General features: G+C 43.8%; 1 protein-coding gene across 2 annotated transcripts in view; it reads right to left on the reverse strand.

The window, feature by feature from the left end:
* Nucleotides 1-4,821: 4,821 nt before the first annotated feature.
* HGPT (Hypoxanthine-guanine phosphoribosyltransferase) overlaps nt 4,822-27,241 on the reverse strand; it is a 44,073-nt gene continuing 21,653 nt past the window's right edge. The window contains exons 3-5 of one of the 2 annotated variants that reach the window (XM_086805979.1): nt 15,252-15,416; nt 5,106-5,200; nt 4,822-4,978 (exon numbers count right to left, since the gene is read on the reverse strand). In XM_086805979.1, coding sequence (XP_086662105.1) covers nt 4,960-4,978; nt 5,106-5,200; nt 15,252-15,416 — 279 coding nt within the window. In that variant the 3' untranslated portion in view covers nt 4,822-4,959. Of the gene's footprint in view, nt 4,979-5,101; nt 5,201-15,251; nt 15,417-27,241 lie in introns of those variants that run through there. The other variant, XM_086805989.1, reaches the window with a different exon arrangement.

Here is a 27,241-nt window from a genome sequence, read left to right on the forward strand (position 1 = left end):
GTTGCTTTTCATTTCGTTTGTTGCAGAGGCACAAACGCAGCTTCTCCAAGCCTATCCATCCCATTCACGGGATGGATATCACGTGTTGAAAGGTGTCGTATATTTGCATGCGAGATTCTAGCACTTCCATGCAGTCGAACATTGAAGTTCCATGTAGAATCTATCCATCCCATGCAGGGGATGGGTATCACGTTTTCCGTGGCGGTTGTATGTTCACATGCTGGCGTCATTCCATGAATAACCTGGGAAGATGCATAAATTCATCTGCTAGAAGTGTGTTGGTTGACGTTACTGAGCATCAAGCGAGATAACAGGACATAGATAGGTATCACGTGCAAGATGGTCCTCTGAATGTATTTGCATGCGCTTGTAGTTTCTTATTCCGGTGTCAGATCATTTATAAATACTGGGTTCTTGTTTTTTTTTACGTACTATGCTTCTAAGCATGAAGCCTAAATAAATTCCACTATGAGATGTGATCAACTCGACGCCTGTTGGCTTAACCGCTGCTGCCCTTCTGTGTGACGAAGCACAAGCCACTGCTTCACCTCCAAATTCTATCCGAGGAAGGATTTTTACCCCACTCGAAGATCCCACTTGTGTTTGTAACGTTCTCTCAGTGAAAAGAAGAGCAAGATCGTAGGAAGGATTCTTACCCCACCCAAAGGTCCTACCTATGTTCGTAACGTTCTTGCAGTGAAAAGAAGAGCAAGATCACAAGGTTCGTTTTTTTTTTTTTGAACTTTGTTTGCAAGAAACATGCTTGTATGTTGATATTAAAAATAGTCCATATACACGCTTGCCATTCTTTGCACGGTGTTCACTAACAGTCTAGAAAAAAATTAGCTATTACGAATTTCCTGTTTAGAGGATCGATAGCTCTCTTCTTTGCTTTCGGATCCTTCGGTGTGTAACTGTCCAAAGTTCCCACTCCGAAAAAAATGAAATATATTGAGGCATCGATTAAAATAGGCATAGGCAATGGAAATATTGATGTATCCAACTCGGAACCTCTTGAAGAATTTGTACGTATGGAATGCCTCAAAGGCATGTTTGCATATTGGAGAAAGGGTTGTTTCTATGATGGCGCCCTCTCTTAGAAAAGTATTGGCAAACTCATAAAAAGATACATGTTCTTTAAGCCTGAAGGAGGATTAGTTATGTGTAAAGGCTTGCGTCAAATGCGCATAGATACTTTTGAGGGTATGGTTGGATATTGCATGAAGAATCTTCAAAAACCACTTCATTTTTTTGCCATAATATTTCATGTGAAGAAATAAGTCGTCGACATCAACTATACGCTCTATATGGTCAAGGAGATCTCAAAACAAGGTATGCCTATCACCAATCAATCTTTTCGAGCGTGCATATGTCTTCATGGAAAATTACATTCCAAATAAGCTTGGTGCAACACTTGAGAACACTACTTTGAACGGTACAAACCAACAAGTATTCTCCTCCATCATCATGGATTATACCAAAAACAAACAATGGCATGGATAGAAAAAGAGCTCCATCAATATGGAAGGTGATGAAAATATTGTACCTCACACAATGTTACCATATATAGACAATTTTCTACATGGATACACCAAGAAGGTATTTTTATTTGACAAACAGAGAAGAGGAAAACGATGTAGATATTAGACCAAATGAAGAAGGCAATCATGAAGGCAACCGTCAAAAGCCTACAATGAAAATTACTGAACTTTTCAAAAAAAACCTCAAAATTCAAAGAGAATAATAATTGGAGAAAATTATGTCCCCCTATCACCTCCTACAGGAAGGACTCCCTAAAGATGATGCTTGTGTAGTTTGCATAGCCAATCTTGTTTACAAGAGGGACTCCCTAAAGATGATGCTTGTGTGTGGTTTGCATAGCCAATCTTGTTGTGCTGAGTTTTATGCTGCTCTTTTACATATGAAAACGTCCACTGCGCGTCTCTCGTGTGCACTTGTCTCTTGTGTGCACTCTTTGTACAATCCAATGCGCATCAAAGCCCTTTATGTATATTCCCTTTTGCTATATAATTCTCGTTGTCTTTTGAATTCACCTCCATGGCAATTCTCTCTCTCTCTACTTTTTCATTTTTAACACAATTTATTATTAGTATATATATACTATCATGGAATTAATGTAGTCCGATCATATACTTAGGTGGAATTAAATTAAGGTAATGTCAGTCATACGCCAACGTTAAATCAATTTAATGCCACGTCTATGGCATTAAATTAATGTACACCAAACAAAATCGTGAATATGCACACCTAACAAAATAAAAAATTTGAGGTTGATGTTAGATCGACTTAAAGAACAATCTTACTTGATACTCTTCTCAAGACGGAACGCCTACGACTATAGCAAGGAAAAGTTTGTGCACCCATCTTGGATGAGATTTCAACCGATGATAAGACCTTACAAAGGCAGTAGTGATCAATTGAAACGGATATTGTGAAACCCCAGTTTGATTGGCATCTTGTGTGACATTGATTTGGGAAGGTTCTTGTGGCTTCCTAGTCACATATTTACTGGGCTTGACCTTGCGGTCAGATTTAGTGAGGTTAGGTTTTCGACTTGGTTTCTTTTTGGGCACCCACATCTTCTTTGTTACTTGTCTTGGGAGGGTGGACTTTCTAATAGGGATTCATTCTTGCCTTCCTTTTCCTTTCCAAACCTTCCTAGCTAAGCTTTGATGTGGTAGTTTGGGTAATTGGTTGATGGTAAGTGGCGTTACTTCACTGCTTTGTTGTTTGGGTATATACACCTTTTTGTTTCCTTCATAGTATCCATGTGCCCTTAGGAGTAGTTTAGAAGGAATACAACATTGATGTAAACATGAGACCTCTAGATTTAAAGGGTTCATTGTGAGGTGAGTTACGTCCACCGTCTGATTTTTCACGTGCACCACCATGTGCCATTGGAACTTCTGCTGTCAACAAAAAGGTCACACTACTTATTATTTTGATTATAAAGTCTCATTGTAAAGCGTAGTGGCAGATTGACTTAGACCTATTAATCTTTCCTAATAATCTTTCCTAATAATCTTTCCTAATAGTCATCTCAAAATAACAAGAATCAACTACAGCCATAACTAAGAAAATTTTGTGGGGCCAATTTGACTGACTTTCCCCCCTACGGTAAGACCTTAGAAATGGAAAAAATGAAAGCAATGCATCCAAAATGGAAGAAAAGATTATACTAACAGAACAGATTAAGTTAAACATCATGCAAGTTGCATCACTGCCTAAACTTCCATATGAGCTTATGGGTGGATTATGGAACTTTAGCACACAATCAGAAGGCCATGTGCATCTTAAACTTACGGTCCAGTAAATTTAATGGAAGACTGGCCAAAAAATACGTATAAATAAGAAAAGAGGTTGTTTAACCAACCAAACTTTCCAACATAAGAAGAAAAAGTTTGAAGCAATCATTTGGGTTGAGTTCTCACCAGTCGTTAGACCTTAACAAAAGCATGAAAGGCGCAAATATTGCCATGCATTTGCTTTAAGTATAGATAAAGAAAGGACAACATAAAGATAAACATTATGCAATTTAAATCCATAGTCATAGTCATGTGGCCTTGCACTGATGGTGTTGAATTTTCACACCTTTAGGAAAAGGTGATGCACATCTCAGTTTCAAGTAGCATTTGAAGACCGAACGGCCAACACAAAAGCTAGAAGGACATACTACAATCAAATTAGGTTAACATCCTAGCCAAATGACTCCTTAGCAGCAAGCTTGAGAATGAGTTCACCAACCATCCAACTCAAAGTGCAACAACTCAACAAATATGTCAAAAAATTGGCCTTCCACAATCCCACATGGAACCTAGCAACCAGAAAGCATGGTAGATCTATATGAGGGTTTCCTATACATGAATCACAGTGGGTGTGGTAATGTCGCCAAGGTGCCCAAATAAAACAACATCAAATCACTCAAAAATTAATAACCACCCAGCTTTCACATGAGGAGCTGGAAAGCTAGTCCACATGCCAATGACATTTCATAGTAACAAATTTACTCATATCCAAATCAGCATTGTCATATCAATCTTTTTTTTGTCAAAGCAGTATATGCTGCAACAAGCAAAGAATTTGGCATCATTGATGGTTTGACTTAAGAAAAATTTGGAATGAGTCCTTGCTTACCTCAATTACCCTTATGGCTTCTGTATCACTGTGCAGAACAACAGATGCACATTAATCCACTTCAGAGACAGAGACCAAGAAACATGTGCTCTTTTAATTGTCCAGCATACAACCCCCTCTTTGGTTAAGCTTCAGAGATAAAGACCAAGGTCCATGTGCTCTTTTAATTGTCCAGCCTACAAACCCCTCTTTGGTTAAGGATACCCATAAACACGAGCAGAATGCACCAAGGATCCGATCCCCACACTTAATACTCAAGTTCCAAATAGTTAAAGGATCCACAACAAATACAAAACAAACTAGTTACAGCTTACAAACCCCTCTAAATCACAGAGCTAACTAACTACACATCCAATATAAAATAAGCTACTCACTCAGCACACGGATTCACGTTAAGGGAGCTTGAGCAAGGTCTAGTGTTTTCTAAAACCACCACATTGATATTGAACTTCATTACACCCTTAGCTCAAGAGGCACAAGAAGTCTATTCTAATGGTGTAAGAATGCATGTGCATCTGAGTCAACTCTTTAAAGACTTGGGAACGTGTAATGGGAGATAATAATGTTGCTTCATGCACATCATCCAGATTCCCAACCTCTCCAGCAAAGAACTGGGTTACGCCTTTAGCTGTGCCAATCCTCCAGGCCATGTGAAAAAAACGCTCATCAACCCCAATGCAACCAACTAAGCATCAGCCAAAATCTCTCCTCTTAAACACTGCTCACAGTGGTAGTAGGAAGTTTGCTTTCTAGTAAAATCTTTTGAACAAGAACCCTTGAGAGAACTATCATGTGCTTGATACTTTACTGATCAGATTCCAAGCTGCAGGCTCAAAATAAAGGTTGTGAGTGATTTTTATAAAAGCAGCAAGCACCATCAGTAAAAGGGAAGTGTTTCAAAGCCAGATACTTTTATGCAAGAGATCAGCTGAATCCATGAGTTTTCTTACTTATACTTTAAGGGCTTCAAGACTCCAATATAAGGCAGGCTGCGGTAGTGTTCCGCAAAATCCATTCCATATCCCACAACAAAGTCATCAGGGCACTGCAACAAACAGGTGTGATTTAATTCCTATTCTTTGTTGTGAAACTAACTTGACAATTATTTAGGCCATGTCCAGATAAACCAACGGGTATGTTGATACACTGATTTAATTGCAAAATGCTAAGCGTCACTTAATGACAGAAAAACTTTAACGATAACTTGTGCTTTGAAATTTAATGTTTTTTGCAGGTATTGGATGCACACGCGTGAAGGATAATGGGTCAGAAAAGAAAAAAGTACTGAGTGCTGCTGTCCAAGCTTTCGGAGGGCTGTATGGAAGGGAAACAAGCAGAGTACAAAAGAAGTGCAGCTACGTACTAGGCCATGCAGGTTATGTTGCTGCTGTACGGGCAGCTTCCAGACAATAAAAAAGGTTGTACAGGCAGTGGGTTAAGCTCAAGGTAGCACTTAGTTTGAAATCTCATTAGCATATCCCTGAGAAGTTACGAAGGGCCATGTCAATGCTCAACATATCTTTGGCAATACCTTGCAAGATGGACCTACAGAGAGGGTAAAGGGTCATTTGACAAGATAAATTGAAGCAGCAGTAAACACAGGGAAGCACAGCATGTATACAGCAAGCTTGATGTGACAATTACCCCAACAGAATGATTATGTGACACACCTATGAGTATTCACGGCACAACCCCCAAGCATGGACTAGCCGGACATTAGATAGCAAGCCTTGGGAGCAGTCGGACAGCACATGTGCCACATGGCAGCGATGACATGTGGCAGGTCGTGGACAGCAGGCTGACAGCATATACTGGCCGACCACTAGCATTGGTGCATATCTATATATGGGTAGCCAAATCGTCATAATCATCTGCTTTCCTCAGCGCTGGACTTCACAAAGCGTTTCTCTATAGGCTAAGTGCTAGCCAAGAGTGTAAAGTAGATCACAGGGCTGCAGTTTTGACGTTTTCACTCAGCCACATCCATTGTACTAGAGATTCAGTTGTATAGCTTCTTTCTTGTATTAATTCAGATGGTAGTTTTAAACATGTGTGTGTTTCCGCTGCACTCCCTTAAAACCCTAGCACATAAACCATCAGGTTTGCACACATCTGGATACCACCAGGTTTGCATACATCCAGATGATATTCAGAAGAAGGCTTTCAAGACTTCATTTGGTTTGTTCGAATACATCCGGATACCATCAGGTTTGCATACATCCGGATGATATTGAAAAGGCATCTTTCCGGACTTTGTTCAATTTGTTCGAGCTTCTTGTGATGCCATTTGTTAATCAATGCCCCAGCTACCTTCGGCATGATGATGCCCAAGATCTTCTAGCCTTTCGTTGGGATATTCATCTTGGATGATATCTTGGTCTTTAGCAAGACTAAAGATGAGCATGGGAAGCATGTGGAGACAGCCTTGAGGTTGATTGATGCCTATACTTTGCGGCTTCACCTTCGAAGGAGAGTTTTTCATGGTCAAATTTCTATTTTGGGACATATCATCTCTGAGAATGGAATCTCGATGGTTCTGGAGAAGATTGAGGCCATTGTTTTGTGGCCCATATCAAAAATGTAACAAGCTTTCGGTCTTCAGACAAAACCAAAGGGCTGTGCAAAAACAAACTTGCACGCAAAACACTTCAAAACCTTTGAGGACCAAGAAAAGGAAAACAAACAAGGGGAGCTAGAGTGCTTCTGCAAACAGTGCACGGACCCAAAATGCAGTGGCGCCCCTTGTGGTATTTCTTTACTTGATTATAAGAGCTTTGATTACAGTAACGCTGGAAACTCAGCCGTCACAGTAGAATTCCTTAAGCCTGCAAAGACCCTACATCATGGCTTCCTGTTCACTCGGCATCCACAAACAATTCCAAATATTGTTCACATCAAAAGACTCTTTCACATTGAGTTCGGCATACATAAGCTTTCTCCCATGATCAAGGCTGCCAGAACCATCCATAGCCTCTCACCCTATGAACAGCATCACACCCTGACACATCTAGTGCTCCTGCATCACAACAAAGACTCCAAATTGTTTCCCAAAAGAGAACTCGCATCACAGCACAACATACCATAAAGTCGACACACCTGTATCAACCCTGTCTGCCTTCCAAGGGTACTATCCATCTCAACCATGGATTTCCAGACCCCTATCCAATCAGCAGTAAGGCTGTACCAAACATGTGTCAATCCTTGTATCCACTGCTTGCATGTGACCTATCTCCTGGAGAAACCAAAAACATGCTTCCTCGAGAAACCTACGACATGTTTCCACATGAAACCCTTAGGCTTGTTTCCCCTTGAAACCTTCGTCCTGTTTCCACACAGTACCATACAAAGCACCTCCCAAATACAGTGCCAACAACAGCATACATCAAGTGACCTGTTTCCTCATGAAACATCTGGAAACATAGATATGCTTACACTTGCAGGTCCCTCTGTTCCTTTCAAGGAGGAAGAAAACAATTTGCTCCATGAACATGCACCCATGCGAGCTTGCATCACGTCCATGCCAAGAAACACATCCAGGTGACCCTATACTTGTAGCCAGAAACCCAAGCATGTAGCTAAACTTGCAGCCAACCAAAAGAGCCCATAAACAGTTTCAAAAACACTCCTCTAGTCCTCCTGCAGTTCTGCCCACCCCCTTCCAAATGAGAGAGAGAGAGAGAGAGAGAGAGAGAGAGAAAAGCCTGTTCAACTCTGTGCGCTGGCCTGCAGTCTGCCCGTCCCCCCTTCCAAAGGAGAGAGAAAACGCAGTTCAGCCCTGCCTCCCTGTTGACCAGCCCGCCGGCCTGTTGCAAAGAGGGAGAAAGCACGTGTGCCCTGTTCAGTCCCACCTCCTGCCGTACTGCACCTCTTGCAGCCACCAACCACGAGAGAGAGGGAGAGCACCATCCAGCCTAGCGCTTCTTGCCCCTGCAATCTTGCGTTTTTCTGCAGCCCACCAGCCTGTTGCAAAGAGGGGGGGAGAGAGAGAGTGCTGCACAGCCCTACTTCTCAGTTCAGCCAACGTGCAGTCCAACCCACGATTGCCCTTAGAGAAAGCTAGAAAGCACACACGCCTGAAGCTGCAGCTGGACTCCCTCCAAAAGAAGCATAGGCCCCAATAATGGCATAAGGGCCACAATTATCCCCTAAAAGAGGTTCTTTTATTTTTAAAGGCTTTTAAACCTTTGTCCCTTCCAAACCCCTTTGTCCCCATGGGTTATGAGAAAGGACTTTAATCACTTGGCCCCAAACTGGTGCCATTCACACTGTCCACCATGTCCCCGTGCACACTTGCATACTTTCAAGAGAAAAACACAAGGTCGTAACATACCCCCCTCTTGAAAAATGGCAAGCGTCCTCGATTGCACTCAATGGCAAAGTAAGGCATCATGAGCAAAGACGCCCCATATGGCCCTCAAGTGCATCTGGGTGATGAAACAATCATCTTGCACAATATGGCCACACCGTCACATCAAAGTGATGAAACAATCATCTTGCACAATATGGCCACACCGTCACATCAAAGTGACAAACAACTCTTGTTTGTTCCTTCAGAACCTACAACAAAAGTCTAAAACCAAGTGGAAACACGTAACCTGTGTTAGCCAAAAACAAAACCATGCATCATTCTACATATGACACACATATGCATGACACATATATGCATTCACAAAACAATATGCTCCCCAAGATTCTCTACCTACTCTAAAGTAACAGTCTAAGGGTTGCTCGCAAGCCTTACACCCATGGACATCCCGCGGGATCCACGACTGGTGATACATCATGAGCATATGAAAGCACTCAATGCATCCAAACAATACATCCACTAGATACTTTCCATATATATCCCTGGTGATGCTTTACCCACTCCTCGTATGGCTATCCCTCAAGACCCACAACTAGTGGTACACCATGGACATAGTAAAGTACCTGATGTACCATACCAACATACATGCCTCACACCACACAATCCAGAGTATTACCCATGTATTTCCAAGGGTACCAGGATCCAATGGCACCAGAATACAATAATACCTCAGAAAGTGTATGAATACATGCACAAATAGAGTTCGATACATATATGATATATCTATGAACCAAACCAACTCTAGGACCACTCGCAAGACTTATGCCCTCCATAGAGTCTCTAAGTGTTAGCTCAAGTTGCCGCAGACTTTGAGCTCAACCAAACCATGCCATTCCAAAGGAGACCAGCTCCACAAATAGCATAATCTCAATATCCAATTGACCAATCCTGTGGTCAAAAACAACGAGAACCATATGACAAAGATCAATGTCCAATCTTCCTCAGTCATACCTTAGTTCCAAAGGCAAAAACCATCTCTGTTAACCATTGATGTAGACAGAGTTGTCCTTAGTTGCAGTTATAGTTCATGGTGCGGCCGACTGTGAACCATACACAACTTTACCCATCAAAAGCTGCACCAAGTGGCCTCTAGATGACACTGAGCCTATCTGTAACAAGGGTGCGGAGATGCTACCCCCCTATTGAGTATCAGGCAATGCTCCAGACCCCAGCTCTGCTGCTGAACCTTAATGAACCATAGCAAGAGTCGGCTCTAACTCGAAGGCATCAAGATAAAGCTGCAATACCTGAGGTGAATCTGCTAAGTCACCCTCCTCCATCCACTTCGCATCCATGGGTGAATAGTTCTTGAACTTCACAAGATAGCAACGGAAAACTTTACCTTGTACCTTTCTTTCCTTGTGTGCCAGTATCTACTCAGGAATAAGAACCTCGTTAAGTTCCTCCACTTCCGACTGAGCCTCATGTGATGAGGCTCAGCCGGAAGTGGAGGTGCTACCTCCCTATTGAGCATCAGGCAATGCTCCAGACCCCAGCTCTGCTGAACCTGAATGAGCCATAGCAAGAGTCGACTCTAACTCGAAGGCATCGAGATAAAGCTACAATACTCGAGGTGAATCTGCTAAGTCACCCTCCTCCATCCACTTCGCATCCATGGGTGAATAGTTCTTGAACTTCACAAGATAGCGACGGAAAACTTTACCTTGTACCTTTCTTTCCTTGTGTGCCAGTATCTGCTCGGAAATAAGAACCTCATAAGTTCCTCCACTTCTAGCTGAGCCTCATGTGATACATCCTTAGGCACATCCCCTTAGAAAGGTCTAAATAGACTCACATAAAATGCATTGTGAATCCTCCAGTGATCTGGTAGCTTCTAGCGATAGGCCACCTCACCGATCTTTTCCAAAACCTTCTTGCACCCTACCGCAAATGGTAAGAGCAAGTCCTTGATGAAGCATAGTAGACCACCATGCAAAACATAGAAAGAAACTGCCTTCCGAACCCATGAAGCTTCCATGAAGATACCACCGGTGAAAGACTCTTCAAAGGCATAGCCTTCAACCCATATTTTGCACCATAACACTTCAATTGCTTCTTGTTCCTGGTTGACTACTTCTTGTCCTTGGTGTCTTTTCTCTTGAGCTTCATCCTTAGCTTTTACTCTTCACCTCATACACGCAAAGAGACATAGTCCTGCACTACCTCCTGCACTTCCTTTTCACTTTGCACATATTGAAACTTTTGATGTGATTCTCATGAGACAACCATGAGCTCGCCCCCTTAAGAAGCCGGAAACCCAAGCACACAGCTGAACTTGCAGCCAACCAAAAGAGCCCATAAACAGTTTCAAAAACAGTCCTCTAGTCCTCCCGCAGTTCTGCCCGCCCCCTTCCAAACAAGAGAGAGAGAGAGAGAGAGAGAGAGAGAAAAGCCTGTTCAACTCTGTGCGCTGGCCTGCAGTCTACCCGTCCCCACTTCCAAAGGAGAGAGAGAAAACGCAGTTCAGCCCTGCCCCCCTGCTGACCAGCCCGCCGGCCTGTTGCAAAGAGGGAGAAAGCACGTGTGCCCTGTTCAGTCCCACCTCCTGCCGTACTGCACCTCCTGCAGCCGGCGACCACGAGAGAGGGAGAGCACCATCCAGCCTTGCGCTTCTTGCCCTTGCAATCCTGCGTTTTTCTGCAGCCCACCAGCCTGCTGCTGCAAACAGGGAGAGAGAGAGAGAGAGAGAGAGAGAGAGAGAGAGTGTTGCACAGCCCTGCTTCTCAGTTCAGCCCACGTGCAGTCCAACCCACGATTGCCCTTAGAGAAAGCTAGAAAGCACACACACCTGAAGCTGCAGCTCGACTCCCTCCAAAAGAAGCATAGGCCCCAATAATAGCAAGGGCCACAATTATCCCCTAAAAGGGGTTCTTTTATTTTTAAAGGCTTTTAAACCTTTGTTCCCTCCAAACCCCTTTGTCCCCATGGGTTATGAGAAAGGACTTTAATCACTTGGCCCCAAACTGGTGCCATTCACACTATCCACCATGTCCCCGTGCACACTTGCATACTGTCAAGAAAAAACACAAGGTCGTAACACTTTGTGGATTTCTCGGCCTTACAGTCTTTTATTGGCATTTTGTGCAGCATTATGCCCAGGAGACCAATCCTCTAGCAGATGTTTTACAAAGGAGGATCGTGTACTTTGTTGACTTCCGATTGAGCACCCATGTTTTGAGAAGCTCAAAGTTATTATGTAATATGCTCCCATTCTCTAGTTGCCGGATTTGGTTGAAGCGACGCTAGTGGAGGAGGCCTCGGAGCAATGTTGCAACAGGATGGGCACCCTGTTGCCTATGAGAGCCGAAAGCTCCGTGGTGCGGAGCATAGTTGCAAGCATTCTTTGCATTCGTTCATCCGCATTCGAGTTTGCAAAGTTTGCTAAAGAATGCTTTAAGCCGTGGCGGGGATGCATTCGTGACCGTATGTATGCATAAAAAATCATGAAACTTATGCCCAAATTGCTAATAATGGGAGAAGAAAGGAGAACACAAAACAAAGATTTAGAAATTAGACTTAAAACTAACAAGCTGAAATTTTAAACTTCAATTGAGACTCAAGAGTCAAGAGTGGAAGGCTGAAGCAACATCTTTAAATTTTAATTGAAAGTTGAAACATGAAACTTAAAACAAGCGCACGTCTTGAAGGTTGAAGCATACTCGGTAATCCGCTCAACTCTCAAGAGAGTGGAGACAACATAGCAAGAGATGAATAACTACTAACAATGACAAACAATACTTCATCTTCATCAAATGAAGATGAAGTATCTTCCTCATTTATATCACAACCGTCATTGGTAATTTCTTATGCATGCATGTTCTCTATACCCACATCCTCCAATCCGTTGAGTCGAAGGCCACATCCGCTGCATACCATGTGGAGAGATGCCATAGTGATTATTTCATGCTGATGAAAGCTATGTATGCTAAGGACCCAAACTTCAAGGAGCCATGGAGCAAATGCATGCATAGCACTTCTTCAGAGTACAACATTTGGGATGGGTGGTTGTACTACAAGAATCGATTTTGTGTCATCAAGGGCAGTGATTTCCGCCAAGTGCTCCTCTACACGAGCCGCATGATGTTCCCGTTTCAAGACACTGTGGCGAGGGCCCAACATTGGAGAAGTTAATCCCATCTTTCTTTTGACCTCACATAAAGCACAATGTTCATCAGTATGCATGGTTCTGCCAGGTCTATCAAAAGTCAAAGCCAAACACTAGGAATCCAGCCGGTTAGCTTCAACCATTTCCAGTTCCAAAGTTGCCATGGAAGGACATTTCTACAGACTTTGTGGTTGGATTGCTGAAGAGCTGGAGGTTCCAAAATGATTGTATTCTTACAACTATTGATCAGTTGAGTAAGCAGACCCACCTTATTCCTTGCAAGTCAAATGGAGATGCTCAGGAGGTGGCTAGGCTTTTCATCCAGGAGGTGTTCCATCGGTCCCTCTCTAATATCCATGAATGTCACCCTCATCTTCCCTTGAAGTGTTTGGACACCATCCATAGGTGATGCTCCTTCATCTATGTCTAATACCCTTATGTTGAGGCCCGAGAGCTCTCTCTTCCCTTCATCGTTCTTCCTTAAATGTAGCTGTAATTGTTTTATCCATGGGAACTGGACTCTCCTTTTTCATAACTTTTTTTGTCTTAGTTTCAACAAAATGAATTTCATACCAAATGAAACTGTACAAAACCTATATGGAATCTTTCATCATTTGAAACATGTTTTCTTCAAACATCAAATTCTTGTCAGAAATTAGGCCCAAAATTCACTTCTATGACTTGGAACATAGTTTTGAACAATTATTTTTAGTCTCAGCTTATTGATTTTAAAATAATGTTCATTTGTTGGCAGCCCAACCACCATTCTCGAACACCTTCTCCAAGCTGAACTCCACCCAAACGAGCTGATTGGACCATGTCTTTAGGTTAACCAAGATGTGCATCATATTATCAACCTCTGCCTTCATTGACCCCCAACTGCCATCCTGCTATTCATTCCCTATGGAGGCCTTGGCAATCGCCACTTCTAGTTAGTTCCTCACCCAAGGCCTGGAGTTCCACACCACCAAAGCCCAGCCTCTGGGCATAAGCTTGATCATAGAAATAGCCTAATCTGGGTCCTTGATTCCTTGGGCTACCACCCGTGGGAACACCCATTGATGAGCCTTTGTTTCACTTGCGTAGACTTTACTTAAGGTCACTTTACACTAACTCATTAACTAATAACTCATGAGACATGTTCAATCTTTAAGCATTAGCCTGACCTCATCATTAAATGCCACCTTGATCAGCCTCTGTTGCACTTACGCAGACTTTACTGAAGGTCGCTTTACACTAACTCATTAGCTAATAACTCTTGAGACATGTTCAATCTTCAAGCATTAGCCTGACCTCATCATTAAATGCCATCTTTTGGAAACATAACAGGCTGCAAGGTAGGGTTACACGCTGCATAAGTTACCGTGTAGCAGGATTAGGATTACACACTGCATAAAGATTTAGATTAGGGTTAGTGGCTGTGGGATTTTAGGGTTAGGGTTAACAGGCTTATAAGGTTTAGGGTTACAGGTTTCAGAATCTTAGGTGGAGCATGACAGAAAAAACTACTGACTTTACTTTTGCGCAGTGGAAACTTAAGTTTTTCTACACAAGCTCCCACCCTTGCACAGCACATGGGACTTTTGCAAGTTACATGTGTCAGGGAAGACCCAAAGAAGGACCCATCCCTGTTCAGGATGGTATGATATGATGCAATGGATGCACCATTTTACCCTGAAAACAGACTTGGATTGTTCAGGTCTCCTCATACAGTACCATCGCCTTCTAGCCATCGTTGACAAAACACTATGAACAGTAGTGACTTGCATGTGAGGCTGCCAAGATCCTTCAGCACACGTCAGGCTCTTCATGCAAAATTGTGCTTTTTTGGTCAATCTGGATTTCCAATGGGACACACTTCCCGCCAGCAAACAAAAGAAACACTACACAATGGAAGCTTCTACATAGGTGGCCACCCTCAAGTAAACCACAATCATGGGGCATAAATTTATGTGATCAAACATCCAGAGTTTGTAAGGAACAGCCTGTGAACCAGATTAGTTGAGGGCGGCACAATGCAGCTGCATGAGTGGTCATGGATAGGAGCCCCGCTGCTATAAGCAATCCCAGGGAGTATTTTGCTCAATGGTGGCACAGCTGACCCCCAGGCACATGTACCACTAACAAATGCTTACATCATGCATGCAGCACGCCTGCCCAAAATCCAAAGGGTGCTTGCGTTCTGCTGATAAAATTGAAGAGTACAATGCAGGCAAAAATTATTCACACCCTGCACATGCAATGCAAAAGGCTCCAAGAGAGCTTTAAAGCGACCATGAGCAACTGCTATGGACTTCGCATTCTTAAGGCCTCAGCTGGCAGCTGGGTAACTGTCAGGTGCATTCAGTGAGGTTTATATTGTGTTGGCATCTTGCAAAGCAACAAAGAAGCTTGGGGGCTAGTGTGGATTTTGCACTCTCCTATCCAACACCAGTAGTCATTTATCTTTACCAGTGAAACTTTTCCAATTCTATATGGAAGCTGAGGGCAGCTTACTGCTTAGCAAGCAAACTGCCCAAAATGCTCTATCCAAACACACCACCTCAACATCTTTTTTTCCCTCATCCTACTCACCAGAATACCAACTTTTACTTGAAATGACAGTTATTTGCTTAAAAAATGCACCTCAAAACCCCTATAAAATTTGCTGCCAGTGGGAAGTTGTAGTTGAAACTTTCGCCGAGATACTTTGTCAAGAAAAGCACAGACAGATACAGAAACTGCCCCCTTTTCACTTAGATAGGGCACCAAGCGAGCTAACGTAGTTCCAGTATCAATAATATCCTCCACCTGATAAGGGACAGAAAACAGTTCATAAGTTGAATTGACTGTTTATGCACTTCAACAACTTGAAGATTTTAGAAAAATAATCCTAGAGTAACATTTCTTTCATTTTAGTTTGTTAAAATGTTTTTCACTATTGCATCTTTTACAGAATGCTCTCAATAAAGCTTGGACATTATGGAGGTCTATATGTCTTCAAGTGCATACAAGTGTAAAAACAGCTCAACCAAAAACTTAAGATCGAGTGTGCCTCCTTGGCCATGTTGATCTATCATACAAAATATGCTATGGTAAAGGTGGGTCTGTCAAGGATATGCCTGGTCCAACCTCACCCCTAATCTCCATATCTCCTAAACTGTAGAACACTTGCACCTATGTGCTAGGGTTTTCTAGAGATAGAAAGAAGAGTACAGCAGAATCACACTTACATCACACACAAGACTTGTAATGGATATTCACTTGTGCAAAAACATAAAAGCTGAGATAAGGGAAAGTAGAGCAATCACCATGAAAGCTTGCACGTAATCAAAGTAGTAATTGCACACAAATCCATGATGCCTAAGTGGTTTAGCCTCTCACCATGAGGATGGAAATAGCCTTCCATAAGCCAAATGTGTGCAAGACAAAGGGTCCAGTAGCAAGTACAGAGCAGGTACAACACACGTGTGATTTGCAGCAATAGGTACAGCACGTGTGATCTGCAGCAGCAGGTGTCATGGCCCTGTGAAAATGGAGCAGGACAAGTGTGGGCATGGTGGTTGCAGAGTCAGAATATTTTATGATTCACATGGGGGGTGCCCGGACAGTGTTTAAGATGTGTGGACATCCCTAGGTCTGAAGGGGGAACATTAAAACATTAAGTTTGAATGTTTATTGAAGTTTGCCCCTAGGCCTTAGTGGCCCTAGGAACTTATTAAGTTGGGGCCCTAGGGATTAAAGTGAGAAGGAGTTTTCTCTCTCTTCTCTCTCTCTCTTCCCTTTTTGGGGAATCGTGTAGCAAAAGGAGAACTCCCCTCATGCGCATGATGAACTAGCGTGGAAAAGCACAGGAAGAGAGGAGGCGACTGTTGAAGACCAGTTTTGGCTGCTGTTTTTCTGAGTGAAACCAGCCGTACAGCACTGTACGGCCAGTACTGGACACTCTCTCTCTCTCTCTTTCTCCTCTGTTGCTGGCGGCGCACAGGACAGCTGCTGGATTGGCTGCGCAGAAGACCAGTACAGGCTGTGTAGTGTGTTTTCCAGCAAGTACACCCTGTACGACTGCCGTACAGTGTACGGGCAGTCAGATACAGCACATACAGGTGCAGGCGGCGCTTTTCTGGGTGCTGGACAGACCTGTGTATGCTGATTCAGGCTGGTACAGAAGTGGACAGCAGGCTGTTTATGCTAGTACAACGCCTGGCACGTATCCCGAGGCGGTACAGACGGGTACTGTGCTGATTTTCAGATCTGTATTTTTCAAGGACAGCATAGGAGTGAGCATCAGGAGGAGGATACAGGCAAGTGCAAGCACACGTGTGAAGCAGGATTGTGGATTCAAGTGCCTGCAGGCACAGATTGGTGCTGTTGCTTCCTCCAGTGTTGTTTCACGAGCTGAACTTGGTAAGCCTTGACTCTGTTCATCTATCTCTCTTTCTATTGCTTGATGTCTGCTACAGGTATGTACTATCTGGCTCCTTGTGAGAGGAGGAGTATGGCAGATTGACAAGGGATTAAGACAGGGATTGAACAGCATATGTATGTTGAGCTGAGAAGATGTATCATGCTTTTGAGTTATGCCAGATGTATGCCCATGGCTGGCCTGCTTTGTGAACTTGGCTGATCAGAGGGAGGCACAGTGTGTTGCTTGAGGACACAGATCTGTGTGCATAGATCCTCTGTGCTGAGAAGGATTTGTGGGCAGTCAGATTGGACTTACAGGTGTAAACTCTTGGCTGGTTTTTATGTTGTACTCAGCCATACATATTATTTTAATGGAATAAAGAAATACCGCAAGGGGCGCCAAGCTTTGGGGCCAACAGGTGTCGCTGTGTTTTCAGATTTGGGCACTCTAGTCCCAATCTGTGTTTTGTTTTTCAAATAGACTACAAGTGGACGGGTGATTGCTCCTACCGCACTCTGGTTTTCTATCAGAGGCCGGTTTCAAGGTTCCGTTGCCGGGACCAATCATCAACTTTCTGAAGGGGGTGAGCTCGTGGTTGCTTTGAAGAAAGCCATCGCTGAAAATTCAGCAATCATGTCTGATACAGAGGAAGAGTACTTCTATCAAGAAGAAGAAGAGCAAGAGTTTTCTCCTGAAAGAGATGTATCTGAGGATATTTTTGCAGGAGAACAGGCTGCAGATGTTGAGCCTTATGAGGATGTAACACAGCCAGAAGATGTGCATGGTAAAGAGGATGATGATGCTCGGTTCAAAGATCGCTTGGCTAGTGTTATGGATACTTTTATGCAGCTCACTCAGAGTGAGAGATTTGCTGAATTTTTGAGATCTCGCACAGAGCCCCGCACAGAGCCCCAGAAAAAGAAGAAGAAGGTTCGTTCAAAGAATCTTTCTCAGGGTCATAGTGGTACCACTCCACAGGATCCATCTCCTGCACAGTTTCCGAATATGCAGCATGCTTTTGGTGCTAACCCACAGAGTTCCTTCTATGGACAGCCACCTATTCCTCAGCAGAACATGCATCCAGGGTACTTTGGTGGTGGCTCGGTGTTTCAATCCATGACTGGGGGTTATCCTCAGGGAGGCATGGGTATGTATGGGCCTTTTGGAGCCAATTTTCAGCCTGGCATGCAAGGGAATATGTATGGTGGTATGCAGTCCGGTATGCAAGGAAATGTGTTTGGAAGCATGCAACCTGGGATGCAAGGCAATATGTTTGGTGGCATGCAGCCAGGTATGCATAGTGGCATGTATGGAAACATGGCTGGGATGTATGGTATGCCTGGTGTTGGAATGGGAAATGTTGACCCAATGATGGGTATGAATGTTGGGGGCAGCAATCTCACGAAACCACTTCCATATGATAATCTAACGCCTATGGGAAAGGCGAAGGATTACAAGGAAGGGGGAGCTGCAGTGAAGTTTGACACTTTCAGTGGGGCCAAGGATAAATTGAAGGCACTTACCTTTTTACAGCAGTTTGATGCTGCTTTTTCTGGTGGGATAGTTTGGAGGATTATAACAAGAAGTTTTGGGAAGCTCTACTCCCAGTGACTTCTTATCGTGCCGTGCCATTATCTGAGCAGGTAGAGAAGTATTGTTGTGGGCTGCCCAAGGAGGTACGAGATTATTGTATAAAGACAAGAGTAACGAACATGTCACAGATGATTGAAAATGCTATGACAGCTAATGCGTTACTCACAGGTGGTTCATCTGGATTTAAAGGCAGTAAGAAGTTGGGCAAGAAAGCTGAAAAATTTGGGCATGCTTCTCGTGATGCTAAAGGGTCTTCAGAGACAAAGTATAAGAAGTTGCCAATGCCCAAAAGGACTTCTGAGGAAAGACAGGCTTTGAGAGATGCTCAAAAGTGTTTTTACTGTACTGAAGAGGGGCATATGTCATTCAATTGTCCCAAGAGAACGTCCAAGAAGGACCCTGACAATAAAGGAGAGCCCAAGCCAAAGAAACCAAAGCCTTCTGCAGGCTTAGTTCCTGATCTTGTGGGAGAGCAGCTAAGTGGTGAAGCTACAGAGTTGTGCAGGGCATGGGGCAAAGTGAGAGATCAGAATGCTTTGATCTTCTTTGACACAGGTGCTAGAGCCAACTTCATTTCACCAGATTTGGCTGGCCGATTGGGGATTCGCGCAGAGGAGATGGGGCCGTTACATGAGGCTAATATGGCTTGTCCAGGGTATGCAGAACCCGTTACTCCTATCATTGGGAAGCTTCGGCTTCATTTGCAGGGATATGTGGACAGTGAGGAGTTCTTCATCATGCCTTTGGATGGCTGTGATGTTTTGTTGGGGATGCCATGGTGCCACAGGGTACATGCGGTGGTGGATACTTACAATAGGAAAATTACTCTGACTCATAGAGGGAAAGAGCATGTATTGGATGTAAAACTCAAAGGGGAATCTGTTCCTATTGTATCCGCTTCGGCGATTTCATCAGTAATGAAAAAGCATCTTTCCGCGTACTTGATTTATGTAAAGGATGCACAGGATGATGAGTCTAAGTCTAATTTGTCAATGTTAGATAAGGACAGGGCTGATTTCTTAAGTGGGTTTCAAGACTGTTTTTCCGAGTCATTGCCAGGAGAATTACCTCCTGAGAGGCCAGAAGATCATGCCATAGATCTGATTCCTGGTAGTACTCCACCGAATAGACCGCCGTATCGTGTTAGTGCAGCCCAACAGGAAGAGATTATGAGTCAGGTGCAGGAGCTATTGAATAAGGGGTTGATTCAGCCTAGCTCATCACCCTTTTGCTCACCTGTGCTCTTAGTGCAGAAGAAGGATGGTTCTTGGCGCATGTGTATAGATTACAGGGCGCTGAATAAGAATACCATCAAGAATCGATTCCCCATACCGAGGATCGATGACATCTTGGACCGCTTACAGGGCTCCACAGTTTTTAGTCGTATTGACTTGAAAAGCGGGTATCATCAGATACGCATTAGACCCGAGGATGTGCATAAGACAGCATTCCGAACCACATTTGGGTTGTATGAGTTCTTGGTTATGCCCTTTGGTTTGACAAATGCGCCTGCCACATTTAACAGAATGATGGACAGGATTTTCAGGCCTCATAGAGAGTTTGTGGGCACATTCTTTGACGATATGATTGTGCATTCACGAACTGAGGAAGAGCATAGAAGGCATTTGGCCATTGTGTTTGCAGAACTCAGAAACCATAGATTGGTGGTTAATGGCAAGAAGAGTGAGTTTTTCTTGCAGGAGACACATTTCTTGGGGCATATTGTGTCTGGTCATGGAGTCCGTATGGATCCAGCAAAGGTGGAAGCAATACTTAATTGGCCAGCTTTGAGGACCGTGCATGATGTACGCAGCTTTCTAGGATTGTGTTCCTATTACAGGCGTTACATACGGCACTTTGCTGAAATTGCTTCGCCTCTTCATGCTTTGACGAAGAAAGCAACTCCGTTTAGATGGGCTGATCGGGAAATTACAGCATTCAAAAAGCTCAAAGAAAAGCTCACTTCGGACCCAGTATTGGTGTTACCGGATCTCCGAAAGGCTTTTGTTGTCCAGTGTGATGCATGTGGAAATAGCATTGGTGCAGTTCTCATGCAAGAGGGACATGTGATAGCCTATGAGAGTAGAGTTTTGCAAGATGCCGAGAAGCATTTACAAGTGTATGAGAAAGAGATGTTGGCTGTAATTCACGCTCTTTCTACATGGAAACACTACTTGCTTGGGGCTGATTTCACTGTGCAGACAGATCATCAGACCTTGCGATATTTCCTCACGCAGACTAAGCTTTCAGAGAAGCATATGCGTTGGGCAAACTTTTTGTCAATGTTTCACTTCCAGATTGTGCATGTGGAAGGCAAAAAGAATGTAGTGGCAGATGCTTTGTCACGCAAGCCACAGGTTTCTGCTGTTTCACTTGCTTATCATCATGAGCTTGATGAAATGAAAGAGCAGTATGCCCATGATGAGGATTTTGAAAGGTTGTACGATCAGATGTCTGAGGGTCAGCGGCATGAGCATTACACTCTCAGAGATGGGTTTTTATTGATGCATGGCAGACTGTGTGTTACCAGGCCATTGCGACTCAAGGTTATGATTGAAAGTCATGCTCCACCGTATGCAGGTCATAGAGGTATTGACGCCACGGTCAAAGCAGTGGAGACTTTCTTTTATTGGCCAACCTTGAGAAGAGATGTTGATGCCTTTGTGAGGCAATGCATCGTATGTCAGAAGGTAAAGTTTGACCGTCAGAAGACACCAGGGTTATTACAGCCTTTACCTATTCCGGATAGACCTTGGGAGAGCATTGCCATGGATTTTGTATTTGATCTTCCACGGACACAAACGGGAAATGATGGCATCTGGACTATCATATGCAGGTTCAGTAAGCAGGCACATTTCATTCCCGTGAGGAAGACAATTAAAGTGGATCATATGGTGAAGTTGTTCATGGCGAACATCTTCAAGTATCATGGCTTGCCTACGTCTATCATTAGTGACCGTGATCCACGGATGACGAGTTTGTTTTGGAGAGGGTTGTTTGACAACATGGGTACAACTCTCAAGTTTTCATCGTCGTTTCATCCACAGACAGATGGTCAGTCAGAAGAGGCTAACTCTACAGTGTTAGATCTTCTCAAGTGTTATGTGTCAGAGCACAAGCAACAATGGGAAAAGTATCTTCCTTTAGTGGAGTTTGCATATAACAACACTGTACATAGCTCGACAGGCAAGGCGCCTTTTGAGATTGTAGAAGGAGGGAAGAAGGTACCACCCATTTTGCATACAAAGGATAAGATCTTTGAGGCTGATCAGTATGTGGAGAGCTTGGATGAAGCTTATCGGAGAGTTAAGTTGGCCCTCCAAAAAACTCAGCAGAAGCAAAAGAAAGCCGCAGACCGTCACAGACGTGATTTACAGTTTGCATTGGGTGATTGGGTTCTTTTGCGCTTTGAAAAGGCTAGACTCAAGAAGATGAAGGGTAAAGAGCGCTTATTCCCTAAGTTGAGTATGCGATATTATGGGCCTTTTCAGGTTTTGGAAAAGATTGGTGAGGTAACCTATCGTTTGAAGTTACCAGATCACTGGAGGATTCACAATGCTTTTCACGTGAGTCTTCTTAGACCTTTTCGTGGGGATGTGCCTGAGGATGTATCAGATGAGGCTCAGCCGGAAGTTGAGGAACTTGATGAGGTTCTGATTCCAGAGCAGATACTGGCACATAAAGAAAGGAAGGTACGAGGTAAAGTTTCCCGTCGCTATCTTGTGAAGTTCAAGAACTATTCACCGATGGATGCGAAGTGGATGGAGGAAGGTGACTTAACAGATTCACCTCAGGTTTTGCAGCTTTATCTTGATGCCTTTGAGTTAGAGCCGACTCTTATTGTGGCTCATTCAGGTTCAGCAGAGCATGGGTCTGGAGCATTACCTGATGCTCAAGAGGGGGGGTAGCACCTCCACTCCCTTGATACAGACAGGCTCAGATGACATCTAGAGGTCGCTTGGTGCAGATTTTATCTCATCCGAAGGTACTGAGGCTGACAGTACATCTGTTTATGGGACTTCTATGATATATGTGTACTAGTCACATGGAGATTTTTGTGGATATGTATGGTTCACAGTGGTATACAACTTGGACTATTACTATGCCATTGCTTTGCAGTGAATGATGATACATGTGTATGGCTCAGAGAGATTGGGACGCTGATCTTGCCATATTGTATATTTCACTTTTGATATTTTGATGCAACACCAGAATGCAATCGAGGACGCTTGCCATCTTTCAAGAGGGGGGTATGTCATGGCCCTGTGAAAATGGAGCAGGACAAGTGTGGGCATGGTGGTTGCAGAGTCAGAATATTTTATGATTCACATGGGGGGTGCCCGGACAGTGTTTAAGATGTGTGGACATCCCTAGGTGTGAAGGGGGAACATTAAAACATTAAGTTTGAATGTTTATTGAAGTTTGCCCCTAGGCCTTAGTGGCCCTAGGAACTTATTAAGTTGGGGCCCTAGGGATTAAAGTGAGAAGGAGTTTTCTCTCTCTTCTCTCTCTCTCTTCCCTTTTTGGGGAATCGTGTAGCAAAAGGAGAACTCCCCTCATGCGCATGATGAACTAGCGTGGAAAAGCACAGGAAGAGAGGAGGCGACTGTTGAAGACCAGTTTTGGCTGCTGTTTTTCTGAGTGAAACCAGCCGTACAGCACTGTACGGCCAGTACTGGACACTCTCTCTCTCTCTCTTTCTCCTCTGTTGCTGGCGGCGCACAGGACAGCTGCTGGATTGGCTGCGCAGAAGACCAGTACAGGCTGTGTAGTGTGTTTTCCAGCAAGTACACCCTGTACGACTGCCGTACAGTGTACGGGCAGTCAGATACAGCACATACAGGTGCAGGCGGCGCTTTTCTGGGTGCTGGACAGACCTGTGTATGCTGATTCAGGCTGGTACAGAAGTGGACAGCAGGCTGTTTATGCTAGTACAACGCCTGGCACGTATCCCGAGGCGGTACAGACGGGTACTGTGCTGATTTTCAGATCTGTATTTTTCAAGGACAGCATAGGAGTGAGCATCAGGAGGAGGATACAGGCAAGTGCAAGCACACGTGTGAAGCAGGATTGTGGATTCAAGTGCCTGCAGGCACAGATTGGTGCTGTTGCTTCCTCCAGTGTTGTTTCACGAGCTGAACTTGGTAAGCCTTGACTCTGTTCATCTATCTCTCTTTCTATTGCTTGATGTCTGCTACAGGTATGTACTATCTGGCTCCTTGTGAGAGGAGGAGTATGGCAGATTGACAAGGGATTAAGACAGGGATTGAACAGCATATGTATGTTGAGCTGAGAAGATGTATCATGCTTTTGAGTTATGCCAGATGTATGCCCATGGCTGGCCTGCTTTGTGAACTTGGCTGATCAGAGGGAGGCACAGTGTGTTGCTTGAGGACACAGATCTGTGTGCATAGATCCTCTGTGCTGAGAAGGATTTGTGGGCAGTCAGATTGGACTTACAGGTGTAAACTCTTGGCTGGTTTTTATGTTGTACTCAGCCATACATATTATTTTAATGGAATAAAGAAATACCGCAAGGGGCGCCAAGCTTTGGGGCCAACAGGTGTCGCTGTGTTTTCAGATTTGGGCACTCTAGTCCCAATCTGTGTTTTGTTTTTCAAATAGACTACAAGTGGACGGGTGATTGCTCCTACCGCACTCTGGTTTTCTATCAGAGGCCGGTTTCAGCAGGTACAGGGTAGGTACAATCAGTAGATTCAGCACATGGACAGCAGCAAGTATAGGCAGTTACAGGTGAATTACAACAGGCGGGCAGCAGGTGGGAGGCGGGTACAACAGCACGTACAGGTTTTACGGCCGTTCAGAGCACACGGGTGCAGTTGGAGGCGGATACAGATCAGAATGCCACCATGGGCAACAGGCGATGGAGAGAGAGAGTAGGCCACCACCCACGTGGGAAAAAGTACTAAGGCTCCATGCAATAGTTGCTTTTAGCATTATTAAATTCTAATCAAAGGTTAGTTTATGGACACCCACACTAGAAAATAAATGTCCAGTCCAAATTTAAGTGTGTGAACACATTAGCTTATAAACATTAAGGTTAACCATAACTTGTGAATTTTACAATTTAAAAGGACCAAAATGGTAATACTACCACCTGTTCACACGCCACACCAATGTGTCAGCAAGTAGCACTCCCACGGTACACTAGGGACGTCCCTGTATAGTGTACTGGCATGGCAAAACAGGCAAAACAAATCATGTGAAAACAAGTTTATGCATGCAGTAATAAATGCATGTGCACATGTAGTGGACGAAATCTCCCTTTCATGAAACTTGTACAAAGAAGTTCCTGTCGGGCACAAAACTGGTGCGACAGAAATATGAATATATGTCTTGGTCTTCCTATGGAGTGACAACCCCATAGGTAAGATGCCATCTTGGCCATACACGGGTGGCACCAATAGGCTCCGGTCCATACAGCACGAAGCAGGTCACACACGCGTTGTACAAAACTGGTTTCCGTCAATGTGACGCAGTACTGGTCACACGGGTGGCACGAATCTGGCTCCCATCCATGTGACACTAAAAGAGTGGTCCGTAGGTAAAATACCTCTATGACTAGCATAAGGTGGAGCGTGACATTCCTCCATAACCTTTGGACGCATATCCTTCACCACACACAAGCAGTTATCCTTTATAAGATAACCCTCTTTGATCACATAAGAGGCATGCGAGTGACCAGTCATCAAATTAGTCCATATATGGGAAAAATCAGCATCCAAATGATACAAATCACGCATGACAGATAAGTCCCCGTGAGAGGCCACTGAAACTGCAGCTATATAAGGCTTCTTGGACAATGCATCTCCCACTACATTCTTCTTTCCTGGAGTATGTATAATTTGAAAATGAAACATGGAAAGAAAGTTTGCCATCCTCATTTGCTTCTGTGAGAGCTTAGTTTGAGATAAAAGATACCTCAAGCTTCGATGATCTGTCTTGACTATAAATTCAGTCCCAAGAAGATAATGCTTCCATATCTTTAAGGCATGAATTACAGCCAAGAGCTCTTTTTCATAAATGTCCAAATGGATCTCGGCATCATGCAATCGGCGGCTCTCATAAGCAACTGTATGATCCTCTTGATTTAGGACAGCCCCTATACAATTCCCACATGCATCACATTCCACAGTGAATGGCTTTTGCAAATCGGGAACAATCAACACGGGCCCACAAATGATAGTATTTTTGAGTTGCAAGAAGGCATCCTGCCCATGCGAAGTCCATTTGAAGGTGGCTTTCTTCTTTGTATGATCATGCACTTTCAGGCAAAAAGTCCATGGAAATCATGCCACGTGGCCTTTATATATAGACCTTTTTGTTGCACATAGAAAAGTGGTTGCGTAAGCGCAACAAAGTGTGCTGTGACAGAATCCACCATGTATCCAAGAGAGAGAAAATAGAGAGGGAAGATAGATAGAGGGAGAGAGAGAAGGTAGGAAACTTTACACATGACCTACATGCTAAGCGGGGAACAATCCACCCCTTTTAGGAATTTAGTCATCAAGAATAATCCACAGGCTCGCAAGCTAGGATCAATACATCAATGAATACAAAAGCAAACAAATATGCCAATGTAGAAACCCAAGTCGATGTCGATCTCAAGGCACGAGATCTTGATACCCAGCACATCACGAGAATGACCAACAAGATCTCTCACCAGGTTAGTACCAAATCCAACACACTCCAAGCTTGTAAACGAGGTTCACAAAGACAAGTGTAGATGATGAAGCTTATGATGATCAACTATAGTTTTGTCGCCCAAATTGAAGTAGAAACAGCCCACAAAAGAAAAGATGCACAAGGGTGTGCAGATAGGACCCAGTTCACGTGGCAGTAGGCGTATGGCGGCCAGATCAATACGGCAGTTGGCGATGATGGGAAACTTCTACGCTTCAACGACGATGCTCAAGAGAGGCTCATGCTAGTTTTATAATAGAGGGGGGAGGGGGAGGGGGAGGTCCTGCTTTTTGCCAAAAAGTTAGACAAGCTTTTGCTTTGCTTTTTTCTTTTTACTTTTTACAATAATTTATAACTCAAATATAGCCAACTTTTCCAAATTTCTTTGTGCTTTCCTTTTCCGTCTTTAGGACCTTGCTTTTTGGCCTTGGAGCTGCTTTTTGAAAAGCAGCTTTTTGCTTTTTGGTCCTGTTGAGTTCCCTCTTGCTGGTGATGCTCTTGGCTCGTGATCAACTCAATTTGACTTTTTGCTTTTCTCTACTTTTTGACCAAAACTAGCGCTTTTCCATATGCAAACCTGATGGTCCCTGTCTCCATGCCTTCTTCCACTAGTCTAGTGTCCGAGAAAGGGTTCACTCATGTGAATAGAGCTAGGAAGGCCAAATAGTTACATTCCCTCTCTCTTATATTGCAGTTGTCCTCAACTGTGGAGTACAAGTGTACCAAGCATATTCATATGCTAGCCCCATCTAGTGAGCTTGTGCATGTGGTGATTGGTCATCCCCATATCTATGATGTCATCTGCTCATCTCGCAACATCTCAATGCTCTATCTTTGACCCATGGCTTGTCTTTGATGGTTCTTCTTCATGACTTGTTACATGTGTTAGATAAAAGAAATCCATACTTACCTCCTGCAAAAACTAGACACA

Source organism: Cibotium barometz, chromosome 1, assembly GCF_041138505.1.
Source record: "Cibotium barometz isolate CiBa-2024 chromosome 1, ASM4113850v1, whole genome shotgun sequence".
NCBI classification, from domain to species: Eukaryota; Viridiplantae; Streptophyta; class Polypodiopsida; order Cyatheales; family Cibotiaceae; genus Cibotium; species Cibotium barometz.